The sequence below is a fragment of the Mirounga leonina genome, unplaced genomic scaffold (genome assembly GCF_011800145.1).
Source record: "Mirounga leonina isolate KUSES-001 unplaced genomic scaffold, KU_Mleo_1.0 Mir_92, whole genome shotgun sequence".
Lineage (NCBI taxonomy): Eukaryota > Metazoa > Chordata > Mammalia > Carnivora > Phocidae > Mirounga > Mirounga leonina.
This window is the reverse complement of record NW_023270852.1, coordinates 2,725,321-2,735,490: the sequence shown is the minus strand read 5'-3', so window position 1 is coordinate 2,735,490 and position 10,170 is coordinate 2,725,321. Positions and strand designations below refer to the sequence as shown.

At 50.6% G+C, this 10,170-nt stretch overlaps 1 protein-coding gene across 1 annotated transcript; it reads left to right on the top strand.

Moving 5' to 3' along the window:
• Window positions 1-6,495: 6,495 nt before the first annotated feature.
• On the top strand, window positions 6,496-9,970 carry LOC118003869 (calcitonin). Its single transcript, XM_034994941.1, has 4 exons — window positions 6,496-6,676; window positions 7,752-7,846; window positions 8,100-8,240; window positions 9,133-9,970. The coding sequence occupies exons 2-4, from the start codon at window positions 7,761-7,763 to the stop codon at window positions 9,296-9,298; spliced, it is 393 nt and encodes a 130-aa protein (XP_034850832.1). The 5' UTR covers window positions 6,496-6,676; window positions 7,752-7,760; the 3' UTR covers window positions 9,299-9,970.
• Window positions 9,971-10,170: the final 200 nt, after the last annotated feature.

The window sequence follows — 10,170 nt, the reverse complement described above, 5'->3', positions numbered from 1 at the left end:
GTGGCTATTGTATTGGATGGCACAGATATGGAACATTTCCATTATTGTGGAAAGTTCTATTGCACAGCACTGTTTTTTTTTTTTTTTTTTAAGATTTTATTTATTTATTTGAGACAGAGAGCATGAGAGGGAGGAGGGTCAGAGGGAGAAGCAGACTCCCTGCCGAGCAGGGAGCCCGATGCGAGACTCGATCCCGGGACTCCAGGACCATGACCTGAGCTGAAGGCAGTCACTTAACCAACTGAGCCACCCAGGCGCCCAATTGCACAGCACTGTTATGCAAGACCCTCTTTTATATCTATGGTCAATCTCATGTTTCTTTAACATCACAGAAACACTCACTTCCCCAGAAACATGCTCTATATAGGACATAGCCAAGGACCAGAAAAGATAGGAAAATGCATTAGAGCTCTTTAGCATTACTCATAAGAGAGATACTCATATCTTTCCTTTAATCCTCCTTTTGATTTGCTCCAGCCAGTTCTACTGAGCATGCTTCTTTTGTTTTTTTGATGGCATTGAATTTAGCAGGTGAAAATTCAGGTAGACTGGGCCTGGGGTTAGGGGCAGATATTATTAATGATCAGAAGAAGCAGGTCCCTCTGCTTCTTTGATTTTTGGTCAAAAATCAAAACATGATCCTGAGACCTGACTGAGAGGATCTCATAGGCAATGAAATACAAATAACTAATATGCTAATATGAATATAGAACAACTAAAAATGATGGGCCAAGAGTTAAAAAGCACAGCATTTGCGGTCAGCAGGTATGGAGGTAAAGAGCCCAGCTAACTCAGGCCCTTACTCAGGATGCAGCACTGTGACCGATGATGGCTGTGAGTCCTTCAGAGAAGGTTAAGAGGAGAATGTATGCATTAAAAGGATTTCCATCCAAAATGGCTTTTAAAAAGGTGCGTTTTTTCATTTAAAGTATGTTTCAGTTACTTGGGAATTTACCAAAACTCATTTTTTTTTCTGAGAGTGTTGAATGCAGGAGATTTTGCTCTAATTAGCTTTACAAGAAAGTTTTAAGGGCCTTTATTTCTACTTCCTTTGTAGTGTGGAAAAATGCTCTCAGACAGGGAGGAGAGAGTCAATTTTGGTCCTGTGGGTCTGAGCCAAGAGAGAATTTTAATCAACTCAGAGGAACCCAACCTGAGTAATTCCTTGACGTCATTCACTGAGTCTGTCCATCTCTCAGAGTGACCAGCTTGGGTCCGGGCCACCATGCTTTGCTCATTCTCTGGCAGGGACAGACAACTCTAAAAATATTCTCTAGGAGGGACTTCTGTGGGTTAAATGTTGGCATCTCTATTTCGCTCAGGTTTGGGGAAAAAGCCTCCAGGCAGGTGGCCTGTGATGGGGACTGGGAATCAGCTGAGGTCAAGTGCCCAGTGAATTGGGTCTAATTTGAGGGCTCTGCAAAGATTGTCTGTATCTCCTATACTTCAGCCATTGTTCTTAACTGGTTGAGTACAAGAGAAAGCATTGCAAAGACATAAATCTCTAGTATAAACTCTAGTAGGGCAGGAAAATCCATCAAGAAGCAAGGACCCAGGACAAACTCAGGGCTTTGAGCAGTTGGTTGCCTCTGTTGGTGGAGAGACAGGATGGAGTAAAAGTAGAGTGACTGCAAGCCTTTAAGAGGAATACATAGACACAAGATTTCTTTCTTTCTTTTTTTTTTTATTCTTATGTTAATCCCCATACATTACATCATTAGTTTTAGATGAAGTGTTCCATGATACAAGATTTCTTTCTATATCATATGCAGTTAGATGATTATCCCTCCTGGGTCCTAGAAAAGACTGGAGGATTACTGTAATGAATGGCAAAACTCTCAGCCTCCTTCCCTACTCATTGGGCTTATGCTCTGCCTCAACCCCCATCCCAGTGACCCATGCAGGAGATTGGAAGACTCTTAGGGTGAATGAAAAGACAAGGGAAAAATCTCATAGCTACTCATAGTTTAGGATCCCCTCCAATAAAATGGGGAGGTTGCTTCACATCTAACCACCCTATATTCAGGCCCACTGATGGACAACTCCACCATTCCCATATTCCGATTAGCAGTTTATTACCTTCCTCTTAAATATAAATAAGCAATCAAGGAGGACTAGAGGTGTGAGGATAGCCTCTAATGTGAGAAGAACAAAACAAATTTTAACTTACTCTGTTTTCTTTACACATTTCCTAGGAGAAATATTCCTTAGAGGTATTTCCCCTAGGGAAAAACAAAAACTACATTTAACAGCTTCAGAGAACTACGAGAAGATGTATCCATTAAATAAAAACAGGAGGATGTAAAAAGTAACATTCACAGAATGAAAACAAAAAAGCTCTTGGAAATTAAAAATATGATCAAGAGAACTTAAAAACAATGTAAATTTGGAAAAACAACAACAACAAATCTCTTAAAATGTTGAACCCAAGGGGGAGGAGAGATTATCAAAAAAATAAAGCAAGAAAATTTCCCTGAAGTGAAGGACATGAGTTTTCAGATTACAAGTGTTCTCTCAGTACTCATAACAATAAATAAAACAAATAAAAATAGCCTACATCAAGGTTCATTATCATGATATTTTAGAACACTAGTGAGAAGATTCTGAGAGAGATAAAAAAAAAAGAAAAAAGGAAGAAAGGAAGAAAGGAAGAAAGAAAGAAAGAAAGAAAAAGAAAGAAAGAAAGAAAGAAAGAAAGAAAGAAATGGGTTTCCACACTGGAAATAGAAAACAGTGGAGAATATTTTAAAAATCTGAGTGAAAATAATTTCCAACCTAGAATTCCATTTCCAGAAAATCTATTTATCAAATAATGGTGAATATGCTCCACCAAAGTGAGAGAGGAAACCAAGAATGAGGAACAAATAAGATCAAGGAAAAGGAATAAACAGGGATGGGCAGAAAGAAAATTAGACAAATGAAAAGTGAGGGAATTACTAGAAGTAAAACAAATGAACAAGGAAATGTCATCAAAGTACACTATGTGGCTCAGCTGGGAATAAGTAATATTTACATGGTTTAATAATGTAAGCCCTGAATATCCTTCTGACAAACAAATATATGACATTACCATATTGAGAGGATGTGAGTAGGGTAGGGATGTGTTTTATTTGGTTAGAGGGTAATATATAAAGATTTCTGTTAAATACATAATTTTAATACAAGCATCAGGAGGGAAGGGTTTTTTGTTGTTGTTGTTGTTCACCATGAATTGCTAGTGCCTAGAACTATGGCCCCCACATAGAAGGTTCTCAAATAACTGTTGCATGAATGACATTTTCTGCTTCAAAAAGTTTAATACATGGAATCTCTTTCCCTTTAAAATTAAGACTAGCAGTTTCAAAATTTAAAAGTAATTACATAAAATAGTTAAGCTGAGCATCACAATACTTGAGATGATTTAAAAGCACAAAATATTCCTGAGAAACTATTCTTTGTAAATCTTTATGCTAGCTGGTTTGATTGGGGATGCCTTGGAGCTCAGAACAGTTCCAGGGAAATCAAAATGTAATTTTCTCAATTTAGAAAGCAAGTTATTGTATTGACTTTTCCTTCCAATCACTCACTAATATAATACAAGGATGGGGTGAGGAAAACTGCTTTTCGAGCTGGTGTACTTCGGGAGAGAAGTCCTCAGTACTTCTCACATTTGATTCCAGAAAGTTTTTACCAGGGCAGTGATTCCTTCTATTCAATAAAGAGGTGCGTCTTTGGATCAAGGATCTGTTTTGCCATCTAATGGATCTAAATCAGGTCTATTTAGTTCAACTTGGCTGCGAATTTACGGCTGACTCGGACTGTAATGAACCCATGGAACTTTTCACTCATTCATCCTCTCGCTCTCTCTCCCTTCACCGAACATTTGCTGTACATCTACTGTGTGCCAGACACTGCAAGAACAGGAGGAAGAAGACCATGTCAAATAATTCTGGGTGCTTACAGCTAAAATAGCCGGTCCCACTGGAGCACGCAAGAAGGTATCCAAAGCGCGAATCCAGGTATTTTGGTGTTAGGATCTGCCTGCGAGTCGGGTGCACACTCTTGTCAGAGGCCTTTAAAGAAACTTCCGCCCAACTTTACCCGGGGTAGCAGCTCTTTGCGGGGTTGCGGGCAACCGTCGCGCCCCGCGGGAGCGCAAGGCACAGCTGGGGATTGTACCCCTCTTAGTGGCAGCGCCGCTGGTCCCAGCACTTCAGAAAAGTCCTACCCCTCTCCAGTCCTCAACCCCAAGGATTCAAAGTTTCCCCCAAATTCATACTGTGGGCCTCCTGGGAGGCCAAACCCCAACCTGACTCCACCAATGCGCCCCACCTGCTTCTCAGGCTCCGCGCGCCACTAGCTTCGTCCGGGCTAGGCAGCTTGGGACTCTAGGGTCTGGGGCCTTCCGGAGCTTCTTTCCTACCCCCTCCCTCCTCCCCTCTGTCCCCTACGCCGGCGCAGCTATTTTTCCGAGGCCGCAGAGCTCGTGGCGGGGGTGGGGGTGGGGGTGGGGGGGAACGGTGCAACCCCGAGCTGCTGGAGCCAGCTACAACGCTCTGCCAGACCTCAGAGACGGTGGCAGTGGTCCGGGAACAGGCGGTGTAGAGGGCAGAGGCGTTAGTCAGGTAGTGCCTCCCAGCTGTGCCTTTCCACTCCTGCCAGAATCCGGGAGAAAGGGACAAGGAGTCTCTTGTATTTGTAGGGCCTTGGGAGGAAGGGCCCTGCCCGGCTAGCCTTCCGCTACAGCCCTGGGCTACTTTGTAGGTCCCGCGCAGCGTTCCGGGGTTAGGGGCGACTCTGGGTCATGCAGCCACTGTGCGCACTGCCTGCTGGGGTAGCAAGCAGGCCCGGCCAGAGCCGCCGGATTCGAGGATCAGGATTCTTTGGGGGTGTTACCTGGAGTTTCAATTGCCCCGGTGCAATTGAAAATAAGACCCGAGGGCCCCAACAGGCAGCCCCTGAGCGCCTTTCTGATCTGCAAAAGCAGTAAGCACCAGCGGGTGGGATCCCGCGAGCCTCTGGCTTCGCTCTCTGCACCGCACCCCGGGGCGAGGCTATTCGAGAGGCTTCCTGAGGGCAGGAGGGGCCAGAGGGCGCATTTGGGGGCACAGCCCTTACCCCCCAAAAGGACCAGCCTAAGGCCCCGAGGTGTGTGTGGAAGTATACTTCTTCACTTCTTCCACACTGCCTCTACCCGCCATCCCACTCTGCCCGGTCGGCAAGCGCTGGGGCTGTTCTCGCCGCGCCCAGGTGCGGCGAGCGCCCGCAGCGCGGACTCCCGAGAACTCGGCTTTCCTTAAGAAATAAAAGCAGAGGTTGAGTGCGTGCGCCCGTGCCTGGGGAACAATGTGCACCCCTGTGTGTGAAAAACGTGTCTATTTCCTAAAGCAGAAACTCGCGGGGTCGCTTTTGGGTTTGGGCGAGGTTGGTTTGTGTTGTTGGGCGCGCGCTCATTTGCGAACAGCGGGTGGAGGCGCGTAAGTTGCAGCAGGTGCAGGCTCTCTCCCCGAGTGTCCGCGTGTGAGTGCGAAAAGCCGAGCGGTGGTTGGGGTCCAGGTGTGTGAAGGCCGGACGTGCGCCCCGCGCGTAGCGCGAGTGCGCTCACCAGCCCGCCTGTAGCTGAGAGAGGCGCGTGTGTGAAAGTCCGAAGGCTCCCTTTGAGCTCGCAGCACCGTCTCTCCTTCGTGGGACCGCGCAGGACCCCCGCCCACTCAGCAATCAAGCGCTTCAGAGAAGTGGGGCATGGGGGTGGAGAGACACCGGTAGAAACCCGGGCACAGGCTGTCCCAGCCCAGCAGCTTGGCAAACAAGCCCGAAGCACAGGACAGCTGTGTAAACCAACCGCGGCGCTGCAGTGGAGGGTCCTGGGTTAGAGTGGAGGGTGCTGAGCCCGCAGTCGAGGTCTCGGGAGTAGGAGGGAAATGCCTAGCGCTCGGTGTAGCCAGTGCCGGCTTAGCCCCTTCCCCAGTCCTCCCTCCCACTCCCACCTGTCCCAGACGAGTGAGGCGAAGGCGGCTTGGCTCGCCAGACTAGAAGCAAAGCTACTTTGCATAGCGCAGGGTGCCAAGGCGCAGGTGGAGTGGGGGGTGGGGGAGAGCAGGGGATATCTCAGGAGTACCCAAGGTGGTCCAAGGAGATTAATCTTTCAAGTTCCCTCCCATTCCCCCCGCCCCCATCCAACTCTTTTACAGTGGGCTCTTTCAGCTGAGATGCCTTTTTAGAACCCCAGACTGCTGTTTAACCTCCTGGGGGTCCAGGCGGCCAGTCCGGGGTCGGTACTGGCATAGTAGGAGGGGCTTTGAGGTCGGAGTTCAGGCACCAAGAAAGTGAGAGAAGCTCCTCTGGCCCCTCACTGTAGGTGACGCCAAATTCCCCGCTTGGCCCCCACTCTCTGGACGTCGAAAGCTCTCCACCCCTCCCCGCCCGCCAGCTCTCCAAGCAATGACCTCATTGCAAAGACAGCTAGAGCCGATGGTTCCCCTCCCTAGAGAACCAGTGCAGGGAGCGCGAGCAATGACGCAATTGGAGCTGGGTCGGTCCTGGCCACTTTGGATTGGCCGCGCCGACTCGTGGGGACTCCCCTCCCACTAGCGCTGGAATAAGAGACCAGAGCTCCGCGGGGAAGACGCCCGCAGCAGGCGTTGTGTCCATCGGGGCGGACCGGCCGCTACAGCTGTCCAGAAACTCCAGGCTCCAGGTGAGGAACTTCCCACTCCGCTCACTCTAGTAACTTGCCTCTCGACTAGTTCATCTAGTTTGCTCCAACTGTCTGCCTTTCTTTTTGCCTCTCAAGGCCATTGCGGCCCAGCTACAGGCAGGTGCTCCTAGTTCTCTGTCCGGCTCAGGGGTAGGAGGGCGGTTGGGACAGTCGGAGCACTGTCTTCTAGTTAGCGCAGGTGGAACTCCAAGCATTCCTAGGGCTTCGCCTGGGAGCTGGAAGCTCCGCGAGCTCAGGTAGGCGGGTCTGCGGGCCCCTGCTTTGGTGCACCTTGGCGTGCAGGATCCAGCCTGAGTTTGGTTTGGGAGTGCCCTGCGCGATCTCTCCTGAGGGATCACGTTTGATTCTGGAGACGGTGGAGCCTGGAGCCGTCCTATGAGGCGCCGCCAGCCCACGAGCGTCCCTGAGACACTTGCGGAGACCTGGGGCTGTGCAGTCAGCCGAGCAGGACGGGGGGCTCACCTCCGGATGCTGGCCACCCGCACCTACAGCTAAACTGCGCTCCAGCATAGGGGGCTGGGCTGCCAGAGCCCAGACACCAGTAACTGGCACGTTAAAATTTTCCCCAAGTCCAAACCCACGCACTGAGAGATCAGTGCTCCTTCCCAAGGTACCCTTCCCTCTTTCCTCTGCCACGCCTTAGCAGGGGGTCCAGCCGAGGGGAAGATGGCCATAGATTTCTCAGTCCCTGAGCAGACAGGCGCAGTGGAAGAACAAATATATCTTACGAGGGGGGGGGGACCCCTCTTGGTCTCTGCAGAAGGCAAAAGGTGTGCGTTTGTGTGCATGCACTCGTGTGTGGCTTCTCCCTGATTTTCCACAGAACTCCACCACACCCCGGGACACCTGTTTCTGCTCTACCAAGCCGTTCACGGCCTGGTATCTTTTGAGGTTCACAGCAACCCCTCTGGCAAATGCACGGAGGCTTGGGGAGGTGGGTAACTTGCCTGAAGCCACAAGGCCGTTGTGGCAGAGGCAGAACAGGAACCCAGGTGTGTGGGCTCCAGGCCTTGCTTGGTCCCCATGCAGTGGTAATGTCTTTCTGTCCTTACAGAGAGGCATCATGGGCTTCTGGAAGACCTCCCCCTTCTTGGCTTTCAGCATCTTGGTCCTGTGCCAGGCAGGCAGCCTCCAGGCGGCACCATTCAGGTGAGGCAGCCCGAAGCCATAGAGCATTCCCCTTCTACTGCCCCTGGGATCAGGCAGTTCTGTGCCTCTGAAGTCACTGCCACAAGACTACAAGACCCGTGGGGGGACATTGAATTCAGCCCTGCGAGGGGGCGTGGGGGTGGAGGGCACATCCTCAGGGAGAGTCACAGGGACCAGGAAGCCTTGCCACTTATCCTGGGGAGGAGGAAGGCAAGGGCTCAGAGCCTCTCTTGGCTTTGCTTCCCCTCACCAGGTCTGCTTTGGAGAGCCCCCCAGACCCCACGGCACTCAGTGAGAAGGAAGGCCGCCTCCTGCTGGCTGCTCTGGTGAAGGCCTTTGTGCAGACGAAGAGAAATGAGCTGGAGCAGGAGCAGGAGGAGATGGAGGGCTCCAGGTAAGGCCCCCCACTCTGCCCTGGCGTCTCCGGAAGGACAGATCCCAGAGAGGTAGGAAAAACAACATCTGGCCAGGAGTCCAGCAGCTGTTCACCAGGCCCTGGGGTGCAGCCGGGCTTGGGCTCCATGGACTACAGTGGTCCCGGTGTAGCCCAAGAGACCGTGGTTAGACGCATTAAAGAGGCCCATTCCTGAAAGCTGTTAGGAAATGGAATGAGGACGTATAGAATCCCTTACTCTGGGCATTGGTCTTGCCCTACTGAGGAGCACTTCCAGCATTGGTTGACTTGGGACTGGTAAGTATGAAGCCAGGGGATGGACTTGGTATATCTCAGGATGTTTTAGAAATTTAACCTGTGTGCGTTGTTCTTTCACACCCACAAGGAGTCTTCATTGCACATTTGCAAGGTGAAGCCAAAGGCTTTGCAGAGGGTGGGCTTGGGTAGAGCAGTGTCTGAGGTAGGTCTGGGGTCTTTATTGTGTAGGATCTGTGGAGACTCGCATGTTGTCCTGGGGCCAGACACCCTTCCCTCCCCGTGTCCCCTGAGCTTGGAGCATACACCAGCCCCGGGCCTGGCTATGGCCCCGTGGGTCAGAGGCATGTGATGCACATGCAGCTACCCCGAGAATCTCAGTGCAGAGCATGAGGACTGACACAATGCAGCATGAGGGATGCTAGAAAAGGCTACCCCTTCCCCACGCAGCCCTTCCCCACCTTGCCCTGGTTCAGCAAACCTCTAGGTTCTCCTGATGGAGGATGTGTGAGCTGCCCTGCTGCCTGCCCCTCCCGCCTCTGCTCGAAGTGCCCCCTCCCTGGCCCAACCTTCTGCATGACTGCCCTCCAGGGCAGACCTGGTGCATGGTATTGTCTGGCATGTCTTTTCCCTGCAGCCTGGACAGCTTCCGAGCTAAGCGGTGCAGTAATCTGAGTACCTGTGTGCTGGGCACATACTCGAAGGACCTCAACAACTTTCATACCTTCTCTGGCATCGGCTTCGGGGCTGAAACTCCTGGGAAGAAAAGGGACATAGCCAGCGGCTTGGAGAGGGGCCGTTAACCCCACTTTGGGGCCCTCCAGGATGCCAACTGAACTCCTCCCACTCTTTCCTGATTTCCCTTCTTGCTCCCATTGATGAACTTAACGCATGCAGATCTTACTTTGTTCTTCAAGCTGGTATTGGTAGCTTTGCTTATGACCGAGAATACTGGGGATCTCAGGACGGAAGGGAAGACAGCAGGACTTCTAGCCCAGGTTAGAGGTAAGAGTGAGGGAAGCTTTTTGAGATCCCAGAGGATTTCAAGGCAGAGTCCTCCAATTTCTGCTTCATCCCTCATGCTTCATCATTGATGAATAAACCTATTTTCTAAAAGGATTTGCACCGTGGTGGTCATTACTCTGGTCCCTGTCCGAGGCTCGAGAGTGACCAGAACCTATGTTCAGAAGTAGCTTTAGCCTCAGCGTAGCCGGATACAGGCCTTGGTGAGTGGTCCCTGTGAACCAGCTCCACCATCAAGAACAGGTGTGCTGAGGAGCAGGTAAACACTTCTGGGGGAGGATGCTGCATCCCTGCCCTCTGAGCCTCTTCCAGGTAAGACTTCAGGGAATTTTCGTTTTCCCATGGAGAGTGGTTTTGTTGGCGTCTGCGACTGCTGTATGGCTGCTCTTTGTGCTCCTTGCATGTCTTGGTAGGGCTGGGCCTTCGGTGACCACTTCCTCCTGGGTCTAAAAGGACTGTATGTAAGTGACAGGAAGTGCAGGTTTCAGTACCTGATTCCTGGAGTCTAGCTTAGCACTGGGTTTTTTCTTTTTCTTTTTAAGTTTTTATTTAAATTCCAGTTAGTTAATGTACAGTGTAACATTAGCTTCATGTGTACCATATAGTGATTACACACTTCCACATCACTGGCACTGGGTGTTTTTTCACGAAG

What these genes read in the sequence shown, in the direction of transcription:
- LOC118003869 (XM_034994941.1), top strand. Translation starts at nt 7,761, where the DNA reads ATGGGCTTCTGGAAGACCTCCCCCTTCTTGGCTTTCAGCATCTTGGTC. An exon ending in CTCCAGGCGGCACCATTCAG is followed by an intron (nt 7,847 to 8,099) that starts GTGAGGCAGCCC and finishes TCCCCTCACCAG; the next exon opens with GTCTGCTTTGGAGAGCCCCC. An exon ending in GAGGAGATGGAGGGCTCCAG is followed by an intron (nt 8,241 to 9,132) that starts GTAAGGCCCCCC and finishes TTTTCCCTGCAG; the next exon opens with CCTGGACAGCTTCCGAGCTA.